This window comes from Embiotoca jacksoni, unplaced genomic scaffold (genome assembly GCF_022577435.1).
Source record: "Embiotoca jacksoni isolate LCO1_2020_lvr unplaced genomic scaffold, fEmbJac1.0.p SCAF_16, whole genome shotgun sequence".
NCBI classification, from domain to species: Eukaryota; Metazoa; Chordata; class Actinopteri; family Embiotocidae; genus Embiotoca; species Embiotoca jacksoni.
The window spans coordinates 14,504,385-14,524,658 of NW_027185296.1; the positions used below are offsets into that span (position 1 = coordinate 14,504,385).

The 20,274-nt window shown below is 44.8% G+C and overlaps 2 protein-coding genes across 2 annotated transcripts in view; one reads left to right on the plus strand and one right to left on the minus strand.

Annotated features, from left to right (window-relative positions):
- The window catches only part of arhgap39 (Rho GTPase activating protein 39), a 74,820-nt gene extending 69,842 nt beyond the window's left edge, over positions 1–4,978 (plus strand). Inside the window, exons 9-11 of the mRNA XM_069151060.1 lie at positions 1,803–1,894; positions 2,047–2,216; positions 3,397–4,978. Of these exons, the coding sequence (XP_069007161.1) occupies positions 1,803–1,894; positions 2,047–2,216; positions 3,397–3,591 (457 nt within the window). The 3' untranslated portion in view covers positions 3,592–4,978. The remainder of the gene's footprint in view (positions 1–1,802; positions 1,895–2,046; positions 2,217–3,396) is intronic.
- Positions 4,979–8,305: 3,327 nt separating this feature from the next.
- Positions 8,306–19,749, minus strand: lrrc41 (leucine rich repeat containing 41). Its single transcript, XM_069151061.1, has 10 exons — positions 19,513–19,749; positions 16,800–16,886; positions 16,645–16,703; positions 15,796–16,552; positions 14,914–15,150; positions 14,441–14,605; positions 13,351–13,449; positions 12,225–12,353; positions 10,641–10,713; positions 8,306–10,121 (listed from the first exon to the last, which is right to left on the minus strand). The coding sequence occupies exons 1-10, from the start codon at positions 19,610–19,612 to the stop codon at positions 9,902–9,904; spliced, it is 1,926 nt and encodes a 641-aa protein (XP_069007162.1). The 5' UTR covers positions 19,613–19,749; the 3' UTR covers positions 8,306–9,901.
- Positions 19,750–20,274: the final 525 nt, after the last annotated feature.

Sequence of the window (20,274 nt, forward strand, 5' to 3'; positions counted from 1 at the left end):
CTGATGTTTCCGAGAGCGCTCGGATGATAAGTCTCCAGGCTTAAACCGTGATCACATCTCACTTTTGCGCTCTGTATGCAAATGAGGTCATCCATAACAAAAATATTCAAGTAAATAAGCACAAGAACACTAACAGAAGCACAGAGAGGAACCAGCAATTTAACTAAATCCAACATCTTTTCTCAATGAAGCCTCATACTGTATGATGTATTTCACATTTGTAAATGTCTGAATTGAGTTTAGTGAGTTTGTAATTTACAACGTGAACCGTCAGGACCAGGTTTCTTTGGGTCAGATTCATGAATTGTTCAATTGCATCCAGTTCTGCTGCTGTTCATAAACGAAGTACAGGAGGAGGCGGGATCTCCCACAGCTGTGGGTCAGAAGTTTCGAAAAGAAAAAAGATGAACCCTGATGAGGCTTTGGGGAAACAATAATCGTGCAGCCCATTTTTTTAAATCACTAAAAAGCAGCTTTATTGCGCATGTTTGTAGTAAATCTGCTTTCTGTACAGTGCAGCTGTGCTCAGCAGGAGATATTTTTTGTAACAACAACAAAAAAATCCAATCCAAAATGAACAAATCTGCTGTAACGCTGTAAATACAAAAATGCAGAGCTGCATTTATTTTGACTGATTATTCAGAGGACTTTAGCTGACTCGGCGTTCTTCCAATGTGGCCCAGGATGCACTGCTAAAAAGATTTGACCACATGCATCTCGACCACCTTCGAATGTGGCCTGAGCAGATCGGATCTTTATGCGTCCCGGGTGGGTTCACACCGGGACTGTTAGCTGACCGCTGGTGATCACGGCAGGATGGATGAAATTGGATCTTGATGCTGGGTACAAACAGCTGTTTCTGGTTTGAAGGCTGTATGTTTCAGCTCTTTCCACACATGTTTGATAGGATTCAGATCTCAGAACAATCCAAGAGCTTTCTAACACTGGGTAGCATGTTTCTCTGCAGAATTACCTGCCCAGATTTAAGGCTCCCCTGAAACTGACGTTTCTTTTGGGTAACACTGAGCTCATTGGACTTACCAAAAAGCTCCATTTGGTCTCATCTGTCCAAATTAAGTTATCTTTGAGGCACAATAAAATCTAAAGACTATTAGAAAATTCTGGAGCAAAATGTGGTACCCAATGTCAGAAACATGGAAAAAAAACAGTGATGGAGGCCAATTGCTTTTGTCAGTTTTAAATAATTTCAGAGTTTCTTCTCTTTTTCATGAAAAGGTACCAACAGATTTGTCCATGACTGTAGACCTCGGAGCTCGGCTTATATTTACCCGGCTGGTCAGTCTGGGCTCCATGTTCCTCCTGCAGCTGCATCCGGTCCCATGGACCTGAAATGTGTTCATAATATTTGTAGAAGAGGCAATCATGTATCCGTTATCTCACTGCTTTACCACACCAAAGGCATCAAGGTATATGTGAGGAAATACATTTTAATTTCATTACTTTTCAAGAGAACTGGAGCTTTTTTTTTAAATGGCTGTTAAGAACAACAAATGAATCTTCAACTGTGACACCGAATATAGAGGAGTACACGTATTAAACCCTGTCCCCAATATCCAGGTCTGATATGTTTAGAGTGTGTGTGTGTGTGTGTGTGTGTGTGTGTGTGTGTGTGTGTGTGTGTGTGTGTGTGAGCATGGATGTGTATGGCAGTGATTGTGTGTGGATGCCATGGTGGTTCTGGTACTGCAGTACTTCCTGCCTGATGGCAGGTTTATACACAAAAGACAGAACACACAAAGACAAGATTGAAGTTTAACCAGCCCGTGACCTTTAACCTCCAGGGTTCCAGGGGATATAGATGAAGTCAATGCCCTGAAGCTGCAAGTCGATCAATGGAAAATCCCTACAGGACTGGAGGACCCTCACATCCCAGGTACACACACACACACACACACACACACACACACACACACACACACACATCTAAACATGACTTAAGGACACAGTCTGTGTTCATAGAAATGATGACGTCCCCGTAACATGAGTAATTCAAGTACTCACACTCTTCCTGCAATGTGTCGCCAGCATCGCTGCTCAAGCTCTGGTACCGGGAGCTGGAGGAGCCACTGATCCCGCATGAATTCTACGAGGAGTGTATCACTCACTACGACAACCCGGAGGCAGCCGTCAACGTGGTGCTCGGCCTGCCACACATCAACAAACTGGTGCTCTGCTACCTCATCCGCTTCCTCCAGGTAACACCGACCTGATAGGACGTTAATGAACCAATGGCAGCATCAAATACACACAGTCAGACAGCCAGGGTTACGTCAGTAACCAATCCAGCTGGAGCTGGTGAGTGGAGACAGCGGTGGGGACTCTTGCTTATATATCCTATATAGTGTTGTATCGGAGACTATAGGAGACTGAATGAGGGCTCTTTTCCTGCTAGAAATTGTTAGCCTGCAATTCTGATGAACAGATTTGAGTTTTGGGGTTTAAGGGTTTAACCCTTTTCAGAGTAATTTACTACCTTCACTTTTATCTCATATCTTGGTCATTATTGGGGCTAACTATTCATGCTATATCTTATCTAAATCTTTTATCGTTTAATTTGATGATACTGAGAGATTTTTTTTATATTAGCCTTTATATCAAGGAAAAGAAAATTGACTTGTGTTTTTACATGTATCTCAGGAGCTGGTGTTGAATCTGGAAACATCCAAACCATGTTTGTTCTGACTCAGCAGTTTGAAAAATACGTGGATGCAAAATAAATGTCCTGAATGACTCCGGGGGCCCAAACAGGGACTCACCCTCAGGATATACGGCCCTGTGATATGTGTTGATAACTCAGCTGTAGTGTACGACCACGAATATTGTTATTATTATTATTGTTTCCTACAAAGTGGGATGTAATGTCAGCTCTGTGTTGGAGACGGTACAGAAGTCAGCTGTGATTTCAAAACCAGATGATCTGAAAACAGTTTGTCGTACAGAGAAACGAGCGGTTTCATCAGAAAGGTTGAGTTCTGCTGTTTATGATGATAATCAGCACGTTGGGAAGCGATCTGGACTTCAGGAATGATTGAGTTGAGAGTAGCGGGTGTTGAGAAGGACGCAGCGCTTCATACCGAGTGGAACGACCATTAAACTTGATGCAACTTTAAAGTGGAGTTTCTCTGCAACACTTGGTCACAAAGACGAGGCTCTCACATTGTTGGAGAGCTCAAGTCGTGCAGTTTCATACGACATTCACTGCAGCTCTCTGTGATGAAGACTCGCTGCGCTGTTACATGGACCAGAAGGGGTGGGGGTTTGGACGCAATTGGCGCCCATCTGGTTCTGAGGGTTTTCCTAAAAGGAGACGAGGAATCTGAATGAAGGTAACCTGTAGATTATGTGTTGTGTTGTGTTGTGTTGTGTTGTGTGTAGGTATTTGCCCAGCCCGCCAATGTGACCATTACCAAGATGGATGTAAACAACTTGGCCATGGTCATGGCTCCCAACTGTCTACGCTGCCAGTCGGACGACCCCCGGGTGATCTTTGAGAACACCCGCAAGGAGATGTCCTTCATCCGGGTGCTCATCCAGCGGCTGGACACCAGCTTCATGGACGGGATCCTATAGCACCCCCACGACACGCACTACACACCGTCTCCACCCCCCTCCGGCCTCCCTTTAACCTGCTCTGTCACCGCCCCCCCCGTACACTCCTACAGCACAGGAACATCCTACACAAACATTATTGCTGCTGCCTTGATTTGAGTTGGTGCGCTCGACATCTAGAGTTGAACCGGCTGTTTTTCTATTTCTGTAGATGTAGTCCTGCAACTGTAAAGTGACATATACATAAGAGAAACACAGACCTTAGAGTTTTCACATGATAACAGTGCTGCGTGTGCGTTCACATAATTGAATACAGTGAAACATGAAGGGATTAGCAGGGATGTCATCGTGTCTTTGGAGTCGTACGTTACTTCCACTGCCACCCTCCGACTTCAGACCTCAGAGAAATCTCACTTCTGTTTCATACCCAATCATTTTTTACTTTGTTTTGCCCTGCTTCAACACACATGGACTGACACACACATATCAGTACACACACACACACACACACACACACACACACACACACACACACACACACACACACACACACACGGAGTCTGGACAGAGGACTCCACCTCCTGCAGTGTACAATTCCATCCCCCTCAAAGCTCCAACGGTCCCTGAGATGAGTGAATCCCGAGCGTGTGTTGTCTCCCTCGTTGAGCGCTGCTGGTTTGGACCTGATTTTCACACCATATAAAGTGTGCGCCGTTCTGTCTGAACTTTATGACGCTATTTATTACGATCAGGATGAAAGCTGCGTTATTTTTTTCCGTTGGCAGCGATCGACCCCTCGAAAGGTTTCAAACTCTCAAAACTCGGTACAGATGATCTTCACCGCTCCGTTTGGGATCCCGCCTCAACGTGGCAAACTTCCGTTGTCTCAAAGGGGACAAGACGTTTGGGCCAAAGTGACTTCCTGTTGTCTGCCAGCAAGTGCACTTTAAAGATATGTAGCTGTAGATGCAGACAGCGATCACATGACAGCCCTGCTGGCCTCTCAGCTGTTAAACAAGGTGAACGTGGACACTAGAAGTGGACACTGGTTGTGTTTGGACTCCAACACGTCCTCTGTGCTGCACAGACTGTGTAAGAACTTCTAGAACATTATTCATACTGACTGAACACATTTCATGAGGAAACTAAGTTGTGACTGTTTCAGGACCATCGGCTCCACGAGTCATTTCATATCTGCACATCCTGAAAAATCTTGAATGTCATTCCTTTAAAAGAGAAACATGAAGGTTTAAAGTTAATTTACACAAGTTTGTCATAGTCTAATATAAATGTGGAATATTTTCTCTTGCCTGCTGTGGGCAGCGATGTTGGTTATGAAATGTTTTTGTATCTGATTGGCCGATCGCAGACGTTACACACGTGTAAACTAAAAGTACAGTCGATATGACCAGCAGAGAGTCCTTTACATTTACAGTATTACCACACAGTATTTACCTGCACAGTAACCTGCAGCACCGCTGGTTTTTAACATCCAAAATGTTCAGTTCAGGGACCAGCGAACCCGACACACATGAAGCAGCGTTAGGCTGAGCGGCAGCAACGAGTGGAAATCACAAACGTGGCCGGTGCACGTCCACGGGATCAAAACGGACAAACAGGAACTGGCGGACTAAATGAACCCGACAGAAGTGATGCAGGAAGCGAACTACCGGTGTCCAACTGTGTCCTCCAGAAAGGTGGTCACACCACCTCCAGGTGTCTCGGTGACGCTCGGACCGCTGTCCAAATCGGCCAATCAAAAACCCGGTGTTTTCTAACACCGATATTACCGACGGCTCCAACAGCAAGAAGTTTGTCTTTCAGCTTTTTATTTGACGACACCGAGATTTCGATTCTTGCTCGGTCACGCTCTCTTTTCCCGTTTCTATCCGTCGTCCATCTCCTCACCTCGGCCACGACGTCAGCACTTTGACTACCGGGCTAGCTGGTTGGTGGTGTGTGATACGGCGATGCACTTTTTGGCGGGAGATCGGACATCGTCGACCCGAGTTACATTCACAGCGAGAAAAGAAACGCCATCTTTCACTTCGCCATCTAAACGACTTTTAAGCTGTTATTGGAGGCGGAGGTGCCCGAGTTATTTCCTACGAAGGGCCAGAAAATACTGCGGATGGACGACCGGGGGCCAAAAATAATGTTTTGTTTTTACGATATTATGTTTATTAGAATGTGATCAATTTTACAGAAGATGAACATTTTAAATCTAAAATAAAATTTGAGAATAATTAAAACTACTCCTAATAATCCTAATGCAGAAATTATTGTCAAAAACAGTCGTCCTGCCAGTTGTCTTAAGTTTCTTATATCAGTGTGTCACTGCCTCGACCTCTGGACCGGCAGCGAGACAAGTGATGAGTCGTAACCAAAAAGCCGACGCGTGTTTGTTCACCCGCGTTCAGAGCGAGACTCACCGAGACAGAGAGCAGCGTGGGAAACCCGGCCGTCACCGGGTGAAGTGTCGTCCTGATGTATTTGGAGCCTCCGCTGGGTTTCTGCTGTGATGACACGGGATCACAGATTGCTTCCCCGTGCACGTTAGCGGGGAACCGCGCACGGCTCGCTGGGAAAGCAGCCGTCGGTTGTATTTTGCAAAGAGGCCGCTCTGATGTTAACGTGGACGAAGAAAGGAAATCAGGCCGAACAGTACGTGAACATCAGCAGAGAGAACAACATCCGTCCTCGTAGAGAAGACGCTCCCGATTTGTGAATGTGTGTCGCTATCTGTGCGTGTTATTGTTTACATCTTGCGTCCATGCGGTCCGTGCCGCTGAGGGATTTTATTAACTGGATATTTTTGTTATATTTAACAGAACTTCTGTTTTTAACCCGTTCTTTTTATATGATTTAATTTATTCATATTTATTTGAGGAGATTTCTTTAATACCTTCTTGAAATATTGTAGGCTCTATTGACTTTTTGTTATTGCACGTGTGTGTGTGTGTGTGTGTGTGTGTGTGTGTGTGTGTGTGTACCTGTGTGTGTATATGAGTTTTGAATAAGCTGAGGTGTTCCAGTTTGATTCATTTGGGTTTTTTGTGCCACGAGTGAAAAGTTCACTTCAAAAAGCTTCATAAAGGTACACAGTCGAAAAAACACCTTAAAGACACGAGGTAGAGTGTGTGTGTGTGTGTGTGTGTGTGTGTGTGTGTGTGTGTGTGTGTGTGTGTGTGTGTGAGTGAGTGAGTGAGTGAGTGTGAGTGAGTGTGTGTCTGTGTGTGTGTGTGTGAGTGAGTGAGTGAGTGAGTGTGAGTGAGTGTGTGTCTGTCTGTGTGTGTGTGTGTGTGTGTGTGTGTGTGTGTGTGTGTGTGTGTGTGTGTGTGTGTGTGAGTGAGTGAGTGAGTGAGTGTGAGTGAGTGTGTGTCTGTCTGTGTGTGTGTGTGTGTGTGTGTGTGTGTGTGTGTGTGTGTGTGTGAGTGAGTGAGTGAGTGAGTGTGAGTGAGTGTGTGTCTGTGTGTGTGTGTGTGAGTGAGTGAGTGAGTGAGTGAGTGTGAGTGAGTGAGTGTCTGTGTGTGTGTGTGTGTGTGTGTGTGTGTGTGTGTGTGTGTGAGTGAGTGAGTGAGTGAGTGTGAGTGAGTGTGTGTCTGTGTGTCTGTGTGTGTGTGTGTGTGTGTGTGTGTGCGTGTGATATGCAGCTGACTCCGACATACACACTCCACATAAATACCATGTACATTGACACTGTACAGACTGTAAAAATAAGTATAATAAGTGATGACAAAGCAGCAAAATATAAGAGTGGACGTTGCTGTTGAAGGACCAGGCGGGTGGGGGGGGCGGGGGAGTTCTTCTCTAAAGTCTTGTAAAAGTGTAAATCTTCTCACAAGTGGCAATTTAAATTCATTTTCTGAACATCTGTGGACTCCACACGTTTCTAGCATTCATCACATGATATCTGTAACTGTTCATCTTCAGCACTGCAGGAAGAAGTCGGTTGTTGATGGAAAATGTTTTGGACTTTTTGTTGTCAGAAATGTGCTGAGAAGGATTTTTATCACGGTTCAATGAGACCGATGGGTTTCATCAGTTCTGGCTGAGAGAACGGACTCTCCATTGGACCGTCATCATCCTGCTGGTACTGAGAGCTGGGGTGGGAGCGATCAGCTGATCCTCTGGATTTACTCCTAATTCATTTCTAAAATCCCTTTTAGTTTTTTCCATCACATGAAAAATCAGCCAACAGTTGCCAAATGTAGGAAAGTAAAATTTTAAAGAATTTAGACAGTTGTGAGATGGGTGTAAAGAATAGCCTCCAAATTCAGGAAGCGCTCATTGTTTGCAGAGCTTAAAGTCCTGAACTCCCGAGTGTCTGCCTGTTCCAGTCATCAGGGGCCTCGTGTAGAAATGATGCGCTCGTAGGTGGGATGTATGGAACTCATTTCCGGTTCTTTAACTTTCAGCCGATTTCAACCTGCAAAGTATGAAGTCTATGAAAAACCATAATTATGTCCACCGTCATAATTTGATCATTAATGTGGATAAAATGTTCACACGTTAAACAGATCCACTTTGTCACAGCATTCAAACCAGCAGAGGAATTTTCATCCAAAGCTCACTTCAATACAACAAATCTGGAACATGTTTGGCTTCTTAGCTCGCAGCTGTCACCGACTGATACATGAGGACACATCACACCCATCAAAAACTCCCAACCGTCGGATTTACAGACTGAAAAAACTCGTGATGAAGATGATCTTCGGAAGGAAACACTAAAAGTTTGAAAAGAGAAAAAGTCCACACCGCTCTTTTGACAAAAATGCCTTTATTCAGATTTAATGCAGAAGTTATAAAAACAATGTTAAAACAAAACTAGGCTACAACCACAGACTGTTTAGAAAAGTGGACGTAGCTTTGGAAAAATGGTTCTGATCCAGAAGTGTCTTCAGCTGCAATACCAGCGAGTGCCACTAGAGGTCGGCTCCAAAAAGCCTCCGGCTCCATAGACTCCCATTCAACTTCTCTCATCAAATCCAAAGTGAATAAAATGTGTCCATCAGTTATCTCGGTGTTGTTAGCTAAAGTCACTCCTTCTTATTAGTTTTCTGGAGGTCCATCTGAAAATAATCCCTCATTCATTAGAAAAGAAGATTCAAGAAGGCCTGTTTTTGGGGGCGTGTCTGTTTGATTGACAGGCCTGTGGTGCAGTCAGGTTACAGCTATCGGTGGGCGGGACGTAGTATCGTCAGGTTTCTAATCAGATCAGTCAGATCCACCGCTGGCTCCTCCCCCAGCTCGTCCAAATATGGTCACTTCCTGCTCCAAACCGCTCCGAACTAGCAAAGATGGTGACGGACAGAATCTGAACTGGAGGATTCATAACGTTCACAAACCAACGGGGGACCGCGGCTCTGATTTCAGACTAAACCCTGGAGGCTCTTCCGTGAACTCATACCTGCTTTATGAATATGAACTCCACTTGAATGAAGCCACGGTCCAATGTCTTCATATAGTGTTTAAAGGTCTGTTTGTGACGTGTACGAGTCACAACATGTGATCTATCACTGAAGGGAAAACAAACGGGTCCCTGATTTGACAACTGACTTCTTCATGTGGTGAAACTACAGCCCGATGTTTTCATTTTTTTTCCCGACCAGATGAAAACCTCAGAAACGGCCAGGCCGACATGCTGCAGCAGTTTGTAGGAGTGTGTTCTGTCTTTGTTTCATGTAACAGCTGGTTGTAGATAAACCCAGCAAATCAGCCAATTAGCATGCAGACGTGGGGGTCTCCATTCTCTTCAACCTGAGGTCATAAAACATGAGAATATAAAAGGAAAACAATATAAAGTAAAGAGTGTTTCCGTATTTAGCTTTAAAAAAAAAAGAAAAATAGGTCCACTGAGAAAAAGATGAAGCTCTTTGAAAAGCGTTTGTCTGGTTGTTTTTTTCTACTAATGGTGGCTCGGTTCTCGGTGTTGATGATGTTTGTCTGAAGGTGCCGGACGGCCGGCTCTCCACCTCCACGTCAGTCCTCCGGCTTTTTCAGTTCTACTTTAACGTCCACCTTCACTCACGCACTCGGCCTGAGAAGACGCTGGAAAGTGGAACAGATGTTGGTTTAATAAACGATTCAAATGTCAAACTAACGTGGGATGCTCTTTTATTCTCCGACCGATCACAAAGTCCAGTCATGAGTCCTTCTGAACATGAAACTACCGGAGCAGCCTGGAATCGAACCATATAAAAAAAAAACATCGACACTGCTCTCTGATTGGTCGGCCCTTCAGCGCTCTAACCGACCACCGTCACCGTCTCCAAAAACACCAACAAAAGCCACAAACTTCACATTAACTTCCAGTCCCTTCCCTCGGTGTTCACATGTTGCTCACGTGGTCGACCATCGTGCCAGTGGACTTCCATCCTTTGACCAGTAGAACGCAGAATGGGCGGAGCCTCGTCAGCGCAGCGTTCCACATGTCGGGGTCTCGATCCCCTGGGTTTCTCCGGAGGTCAAGGGTCAGCCGGTGCCGAGGCCGACGCGTCTCCAATCTGGTGGCGAACTCCAGCAGCTCGGCCGGCTGGATGAAGTTGGAGCTGTTGAGTGCATTATCAGAAAATCTGACATTATTTAAAGGAACAGTGGGCGGGGCCTGAATTTCACTGAACATGAATTAAACAGCATCTAAAGCTCTTATTTTGACAGCTGATGTAGTCGTTGTGTCTATATTCCAGTCACCGACGGTCTGTTCTGGAAACATGCGCAGCTTTTAAGAGCTTTTTCTAACTTTGAGCCCTGTGATGGTTCTCTACATTCAAAACAGAAATTAAAAAAAGATTAGAAGTCGAATATTTCTGTGATGTGCAGCAGGATTATTATCACAAGAAGTGATCACATATTCTTTATCAGGTAGTTGTAATTTATTCTTGAAACAAAAAATACGACAAAGAGACCGAAATTGTTGAGCAGCTGAAATCCTATATCAGGTAAGAGTAGGGCCACATTTCACTTTCAAAACTCCTACAACTGGTCTCTGCAGAGCCTTTGAATCCCACGTGGAGCCTTTCTAACTTATTGTAGCTGACTCGGGATCCGTTTGTGGTTAGGGTTTGTACCTGAGGTCGAGGCGTCTCACCGAGCTCTCCGGGGATCCTGAGAACAGCTCCGCCAGCACACACACGTCTTTGGCTGTGGACACACAGGCAGCGACATCACTTCACACAATCACAACACAAACAGATGCTCATGTTCATCCCGCGCCACACTGCAGCGCTTCAACCCGCGTGACTCTGGGAGTGAACGCTGACAACAGTCATCTGTCCACACGCAGCACACACGGACAAACGTTAGCTCTAATGTGGAGCGGCCGTGTCAGCAGCTGAATGCTCCTCTATAATCACCGGCTATTTCATTCATTACATTACATTTCATTTAGCTGACGCTTTTATCCAAAGTGACTTACAACACACCGATGGTTCACCATCGGGAGCATTTTAGGGTTCGGTGTCTTGCTCAGGGACACTTAGGCACCAGGGCAGGAGGAGCTGGAGATTGAACCACCAACCTTCCGATTGGTGTGCAACCCAGTCTACCGTCTGAGCCGCAGCCTCCCTCCCAGGGCCACAGAGAGACAGACGGAAACAAAGACCATTCATGCTCTCATTCACACCTGAGGCCAATTTCTAGAACCACCAATTAACCTGAGGTGCATGTTTTTGGATGTTGGGAGGAAGCCGGAGAACCCGGAGAGAACCCACGCAGGCACAGGGAGAACATGCAAGCTCTGCACAGAAAGGCCCAGGACCGGATTCGAACCCGGAACCTTTTTGCTGTGAGGCGACAGTGCTAACCACTGCACCACTGTGCCGCAATTCAACTCATTTCATTTTAATTCACTTGAAATAGTGCAAAATCACAACATCAGTCCTCTCGGGACACGACCGTCCTCTGTAATAAAACCCAAGTATTTAGTTTCAGCGGGGTGGAAGAACAGACTCGGTAAAGTAACGTTCTGGTTCTCCTTCTTCTTCTCTGTGTTTTAAGGGCAGCTTGCGTCCATTACGTTGCACCACTGCCATCTTCTGGTGTCAGTTCCTTCCTACAGATTCATGAGGAAGCTGACCGAGCGTCTCCTGCCTTGTCCCACGTCCTCACTCCAGAAAACACTTTCATCCTCTCCTGGTATATTTCCTATAATTGCTGGTGCTGCTGCTCCTCCTCCTGCTCCTCCTCCTGCTCCTCCTTGTTTTTCTGATTGGTGCAGACTTGCAGTGTCTCACTAAAGCCAATCAGTCCACATGCAGCTGTTTCTCTTCTGTTGGCTGCCTTTCTGAGCGGACTCTTAAACTCGGTCAGATTTTCTTTCTCCTAATCTTGTGTTGGTGACGGTTGGAGCTGTAAACTTTTCTTTTTCTGGTAGTTTTCGTGGAGTGGATTTACTGGGTAAAGCCAAGTTCTCGTTAGTAGTTGTGTCTAAAATCAGGAAAACAGTAAAGCAACAAACTAAGATTTCGTCACTATTCCTTTAGATGTGAGTTCAAATGGTGAAGAAACAGCCCGGCAATAAATGCTCCCGTCCCACTTTAAAAATGTAGGTTTAAATGACAGAAAACAAGCATGTTATCATGATCTCCACTCAAGCAGGCCGACAGGGAAGCAGCTCGTCCGTGGTGTCGTGGTGCGGTGAAGGTTGAGCTCACCGAGGCGGTTCTGAGCCAGACTCAGTGTGTGCAGCGAGGCCGCCGACCTCACCGCCGCCGCCAGCTGCTGCAGACGCTCTTCTTTGTCACTGCAGTTCTCGAGGAGGCGGCAGTCCTTCAACCGCAGCTCTGTGAGAGGGAGTTCAAAAGAAAAGCTTTTCAGACAGGACAGGCTTCAGATGATACAACATAGATGTTACAGTCCTTCGCAGCTCTAAAGAATCCCAATGAAGATGAATAAAGTCTGATGAACAGATGCAGGAAACACACGTTGTATTTGCTCATTGAGAATTGTGACCAACTAAAACTCAACCAAAGTGTATTTCCCTGAGCGCAGTGCATCTTTTAACCGGTTGTTCATGGGAGCAGCAGCGTGACCAGGTGCTGAGCACATTTGACCCTCCTGTCCAATCACAGTGAAGGAAGGGCGGGACAAATGGCACAAGAACGGACAGACGTTCCTCCAGCCTGATCGCCTCCCGGTGATTGGTTATTTAATTTTCTCTTTCTTTAAGTGTCCCGCTCACATAAAACTACTCGTTGAACCGAGCTCCGTCCAACCAAACCAATGTTCACACCAAGATGTTCCCTCGCACACAGAATCTCATGAAGCCTCACCGACCGGCGGTCCGTCCTCTCAGCGAGTATTTGACTCTCTGTCTCTGTCCACTCTGTTGATAACACAAACTGTTTGTGAAATCAATCTAATCCAATTAATCAAGCATAAATTAACCGTTTTTTCCGCAGATATTCGGTCTCGTATCAACCGGGACGTCTCAGCGCTCCCCGTCGGTGTTTTCAGCTCGCAAAAAACACTGCTTAGTCCGAGTAAGCATTTGTTCCCAATCTTAAGAAATTCCCTCAACGCATATCTGAGATATCAGCGTGTTCTTCAACCACCAATTTAATCAATTCATCCTTGTGTCCAAGTGAACGTTTGTGCGTCATTTGAAGAAGGCGTTCCTGAGACGTCGTGTTCTCAACTGGAGGACGTCATGAAATCATCAAGCCTGAAGGCCACAGCTGTCGCCGGCGCAGAGCCCTTCAAAGAATCTATTCTACTTTTATATTTGCATTTAAAAAAGAACAGGTTTACATACTGTTCGCTCTTTTGTCCTCTTCTTACCTTCCAATTTGCAGTCTTTCAGCAGATTTTGGATGTCGGAGAGACAATCGGACAGCTTCATGTCCTCCAAGCTGAGAATCCTCAAGCAGTGATTTGACTCTAAAAGATGACGACATATAATTCGTTACAGAACCTCAGAGTACATTTGATTTAGAGATAGAACAATTCATCTGTCAGGAGGAAAGTGACGTGTCTGGAGGTTCGGGCTCGTAATCACCGAGTTTACGGCGGTACGAGTCGGCCTTCACGGGCTGATGATCTGACATCTGCTTGTGAAGACTCTTCGCTGGCGTCATGGGAACCGCTGCCCAATGACATCAGACAAAAACATGCTTCCTATAGACGCTGTTAATAAATAAACTGATGTTGTGGTGTTAATAAATAAAATGCATCGGGAGCTTTGAGTGTAAATAATTCACTTTCCACTCACTAAATAAATGATCTGTAAATTGCCCCGAACCTTTTGTGTGAGTGACAGCGTCACGCTAGGAGATTATATGGAATTCATTTGTAGTTAACCTGAGCGCCTTTTATATATTGTGGCTGAGATTGGCTGCTGTGTCATGATGCTATCTGATTCACATTAATTCATTTAATAGACAAGAGTCTGCTTCATTTCTTATGTAATATAATACCTTGTTTTAATTATTGATGTCAGTATGCAGAACATATCTGTGGGATTTTGGGTCGGTCGGCTGAGGGGTCACTTACTCTCCTTTTAGCACATCCTGAAGGATAATGTTTTATTCTATATTTGTCTTATAAACAACACATTTAAAAACAACAACAGTGAGGCGGTAGTGTGTCTCGTGGTACTTTGGACTTTCCGTCTGTTAATTTCAGCTGCAAGTTACTGGTTCCTACTGAAGACGCAGACTTTTGACAAACAGCTCAGAAATGTTGGTTCATAATGTGGCTGGAGTTTTCACAAATATGTCTCAAAAATGTTGGCGACTATTTTCACCGTGCGGTGCATGTAAGGGAAAATGTCAAAAGGTTACGACAGGAATTTAAACCTCCAATATTTGGGGCCTCAAGGCTGTGACACCGTTTAGACGCTGTGGACAATCACAGTGAGGCGACGCCTTACCTGACAGAGTGGTGAGCAGCTGCTTCTGAGACTGACCGCTGGGTAATCTCATCCCAGCGATGTGAAGGGAGGTCAGATGTGGACAGCGTCTCAGAACAGACGTCATGAACTGCAGATCTGTTTGGAGCGCAGTTATTTTGACTTTCAGCTTCTCCAGGTGCAGCTCTGTTAGGAGGGAAAGTTCGGTTGATTGTATTATTATACACCTCGATGCTTTACGGCATGCAATTATAGTTTTGGTTATTTTTCAAGCAGAAGTACCAAACATCTTCTGTTTCGTGTGCTGCTTTCTTCCATGTACGAGCTTTATAAATGAGATATCTTTGCTTTCGGACTGTTGGTTGGGCAACAAAAGACATTTGCAGATGTCACCTTGGAATATTCTGGGAGTCTTGTTTTGCTATTTTTAGACTTCGGACAGAAAATAATCTGCTGACTGACAAATGCTCACTTCAAATGTTACTTGACATCACCTGACATGTCTGCCGTTGCACTCTGGGGGTGATGTGGTGAGAAGCCTGGTCCCCATATCAGAGTCTGGACCTCCACCTGCAGGGATGTCACGTTGGGGCTCGCGTCCAGCAGGACCTCCATGAGCTTGGCGTTCGGCAGGACGCCGATGCTCAGATCTGTGAGGGAACTGCGGTGGCTGTCAGACAGCTGCTTCAGCGCTGCGGCCAGGTCCAACACATCTGATTCCCAAAAGCTCGCTGCACAAACAGAACGACAAATTCCAGCACAGCCAAACAAATGTTTCCTCTAGTTTTCATAGTGTCACTATTCTCTGAAAGTGACATAATGACCCTTCATTTAATTTTCTTCACTGGTCCAGTAAAAATGCTGCTATTTACACATTTACAAATCCGTTTCCCAAAAAGTTGGGACGCTGTGTAAAATGTAAATAAAAACATTATGCAATGATTTGCAAATCATGTAAACCCCTTTGGAATCGAAAATAGACCAAAGACAACATGTCGAAAGTTTAAACTGAGAAATACTTTTTTGTTGTGAAAAATGTTTTTGAATTCGATGGCAGCAACACGTCTCAAAGAAGTTGGGACATGGTCATGTTTACCACTGAGCTGCATCACTTCACCTCAGTCCATCTTGGATGTAATTCAATTCAACATTTTGAATTTTGATACAGTTCAATGATAATACTTTTTAGGCAGCCAAAATGCTTTCATAGTAGCATCAAGTATCAAAACCTGTCCCAAAGTCCAGTAAACCTGGGATGTATTATTATTCCCCACAAAAAAACAGAAGTCTGTACTTGATGGGAGCATGATAGTGCAGATATTTGGTCGACCCTGAACTGACCCACAAACATACCAGCACATTAGTAGCACACTTACAGGGGCTCTGGAGACTTAGACAGCGAAGGCAGAAAAACGTCGGCAGGGCAGAGTTCAAGACTCGGAGGGAGTCGGACCCACACGGCTCGATCTCCAGACCGCTGATCTGACCCCACGGACACACTCCTAAAGGACTGTCACACTGAGGGAAGGTTCCACAGAGAAACTGCTCCTCCATAGAAACAGAGTCCACCTTTGAGCGTTTGCATGGAACGACGTGGTTCTCCTGATCATCTGAGGCCTCGGTCTGAAGACCTGGACTACAGATGGCCCCGTCTGCAATGGCTGACAAATCGCAGCTTGACTTTGTGCTGAGCATTTGCTTCTTCAGCGACAGGTCTACGTCCTGAGGTCCTCTTCCATGTAAGAGCCAGGACAGCACGATGGGACACGGCACATCCACAACAAGTTTGGTAGCCACCCCGTGGTCCAGCAGGCGATGAAGGACGTACACTGCAGCGTATGTCCCCCTCTTCAACAGGTCAATGCCGTGTGATATCCGAACACTTTGAATGCGCTTCTCTAAGAGGTTTAAAAGGGGCCGCTGCTCAGCAGCTAAACTCTGAAGGGGCTCCTGTAAGCCTGTAATGAGTGAAAATTGTCGGATACATGAAGCTGCAGCCCTCAAGAAAAACTGGCTTTTTAAATTTGTGCTATTTTTAATGACGTAGTGGTTCCTGAAGCCGTAGAATACCAGCGTAAAAAGCAGTTTCATTACTTCCTGTCTCGCCTCTTCCTCCGTGTGCACGTCCATCGCCTGAAATGTAACACAGGAGAAATTTCACATCTGGGTTCTAAATAATCACTGTACATGTGAATTTGTACTATTAAAGAAGACTTTTGACCCACAAAGCTGTGGCCACGCAGGTCCTGTAGGACCACGACCCATCCGGGGTGAGTGGATATCCCTGAGAGGAGGCAAAAAGAAATGGACCTCATCAAAACAAAGGTACCGTGGAAAATTATAACCAAATCCATCAATGGGCTTTAGTCCCAGCTCATACCTCTCTGATTGAGGGCCGGCTGCAGCTCATACAGCTGACATACAGTCAGATGAGGAAGAAGATCCTGAATGAGATGCCTCGGAAGATCTGAGTTATAACAGAGGACACAACTTCAATACAACCACTGAAAATCAAACACGACAAAGTAACACCAAATAGAAAATACTGTAACTGTTAACGAGTCTTATGATACCATGGAAACAACAAATACTGTCAAGTCCATGTTGGTGTTATAATATAACTCAAAAGTGTACTAACATGTCAGAGTACTAACATGTCGGAGTACTAACATGTCGGAGTAATAACATGTCGGAGTAATAACATGTCAGAGTACTAACATGTCGGAGTACTAACATGTCGGAGTACTGTATCTCGGAGTACTGACTTGTCGGAGTACTGTATCTGGGAGTACTGACATGTCGGAGTACTGTATCTGGGAGTACCCACATGTCGGAGTACTGTATCTCGGAGTACCCACATGTCGGAGTACTGTATCTCGGAGTACTGACATGTCGGAGTACTGTATCTCGGAGTACTGACATGTCTGAGTACTGTATCTTGGAGTACTAACATGTCTGAGTACTGTATCTTGGAGTACTAACATGTCTGAGTACTGTATCTTGGAGTACTAACATGTCTGAGTACTGTATCTTGGAGTACTAACATGTCTGAGTACTGTATCTTGGAGTACCGACATGTCGGAGTACTGTATCTTGGAGTACTAACATGTCTGAGTACTGTGTCTTGGAGTACTAACATGTCTGAGTACTGTATCTTGGAGTACCAACATGTCTGAGTACTGTATCTTGGAGTACTAACATGTCTGAGTACTGTATCTTGGAGTACCAACATGTCTGAGTACTGTATCTTGGAGTACTAACATGTCTGAGTACTGTATCTTGGAGTACTAACATGTCTGAGTACTGTATCTTGGAGTACTAACATGTCTGAGTACTGTATCTTGGAGTACTAACATGTCTGAGTACTGTATCTTGGAGTACCAACATGTCTGAGTACTGTATCTTGGAGTACTAACATGTCTGAGTACTGTGTCTTGGAGTACTAACATGTCTGAGTACTGTATCTTGGAGTACTAACATGTCTGAGTACTGTATCTTGGAGTACTAACATGTCTGAGTACTGTATCTTGGAGTACTAACATGTCTGAGTACTGTATCTTGGAGTACCGACATGTCTGAGTACTGTATCTTGGAGTACTAACATGTCTGAGTACTGTATCTTGGAGTACTAACATGTCTGAGTACTGTATCTTGGAGTACCAACATGTCTGAGTACTGTATCTTGGAGTACCAACATGTCTGAGTACTGTATCTTGGAGTACTAACATGTCTGAGTACTGTATCTTGGAGTACTAACATGTCTGAGTACTGTATCTTGGAGTACTAACATGTCTGAGTACTGTATCTTGGAGTACTAACATGTCTGAGTACTGTATCTTGGAGTACCAACATGTCTGAGTACTGTATCTTGGAGTACTAACATGTCTGAGTACTGTATCTTGGAGTACTAACATGTCTGAGTACTGTATCTTGGAGTACTAACATGTCTGAGTACTGTATCTTGGAGTACTAACATGTCTGAGTACTGTATCTTGGAGTACTAACATGTCTGAGTACTGTATCTTGGAGTACCGACATGTCTGAGTACTGTATCTTGGAGTACTAACATGTCGGAGTACTGTATCTTGGAGTACTAACATGTCTGAGTACTGTATCTTGGAGTACCAACATGTCTGAGTACTGTATCTTGGAGTACTAACATGTCTGAGTACTGTATCTTGGAGTACCAACATGTCTGAGTACTGTATCTTGGAGTACCGACATGTCGGAGTACTGTATCTTGGAGTACTAACATGTCTGAGTACTGTATCTTGGAGTACTAACATGTCTGAGTACTGTATCTTGGAGTACTGACATGTCTGAGTACTGTATCTTGGAGTACCAACATGTCTGAGTACTGTATCTTGGAGTACCAACATGTCTGAGTACTGTATCTTGGAGTACCAACATGTCTGAGTACTGTATCTTGGAGTACCAACATGTCTGAGTACTGTATCTTGGAGTACCAACATGTCTGAGTACTGTATCTTGGGAGTACTAACATGTCTGAGTACTGTATCTTGGAGTACCGACATGTCGGAGTACTGTATCTTGGAGTACTAACATGTCTGAGTACTGTATCTTGGAGTACCGACATGTCGGAGTACTGTATCTTGGAGTACCGACATGTCTGAGTACTGTATCTTGGAGTACCAACATGTCTGAGTACTGTATCTTGGAGTACTAACATGTCTGAGTACTGTATCTTGGAGTACTAACATGTCTGAGTACTGTATCTTGGAGTACCAACATGTCTGAGTACTGTATCTTGGAGTACTAACATGTCTGAGTACTGTATCTTGGAGTACTAACATGTCTGAGTACTGTATCTTGGAGTACTAACATGTCTGAGTACTGTATCTTGGAGTACCAACATGTCTGAGTACTGTGTCTTGGAGTACCAAGGGCAGTAGGCTGCATCATGTGGAACAGCGTCTAACCGGATGATGAACGGTTCCTCAGTTAGAGATTGTAGGAGAACCCTCTCTGTAAAAGTACAACCATACACTGCTGACTTATTGAATGAGAGCTCCGATTCGGTGACGTGTGGACCAGAAGTTATGTTTTAATGAATGATAATATTCCGTACTTACCGAGGACAGAGTGAGAATCCTGCGGGGAGAAATGCTCCCTGACAGCCCGGAAACACATTTCTTTCAGGGTTATCCCCTTCCTGTGGACTGTGTCGCCCATCGTCCAATTATTACGAGTATTCCTGTATTACTTTCTAATGTCGTTAACAGACATGTTGTTGAAGGAGCGCTTTGTTTTGGTTCTCTTCTTCTTCGTCCTCCTCCGCCTGCCTCGGTTCTTCTTCTTTGGTGTTTTTTTTGGCGGTTGTGAAACCAGCTAAAGAGGCGCATTAGCGCTACCTAGTGGCCCGGAGTAAGGAGTGGAGCTCGTTTAAAGGAGGATGACTCGGTTCACGGGCCTAACCACGGCCTTTTTGGGGGAGTCGTGTGGGGGACACGAACTTTCCCAATTCTGAGAAAATACCACATGTCCCCCAATATAGTGAAAATTATGTTAAATAGATTCTCCTTTTATGAACAACGTCACCACTTCTGTCTCTTGTTATTTGCGATTTATTTCCAATTTATTTCCCATTGTGAAGGAACCTAATTGCGTGACTCCCACTTTCTAATTGTACACTTGGTTGCGCCCATGCTTCCTCCTCAGCCAGGTAGTTCTCACAGAATGCAGATGTCTCCATATGAGCAGAGAAAGCAGCACAGCTGGACAGTAAGTAACAGATACCTGAACAGGTAACAGCTCAGTAGAAGAGGCAATGATCACCAACATCTCAGCTGACTGCCACCACTGTACAATGTACACTTTATAGACTTTTAGCTAGT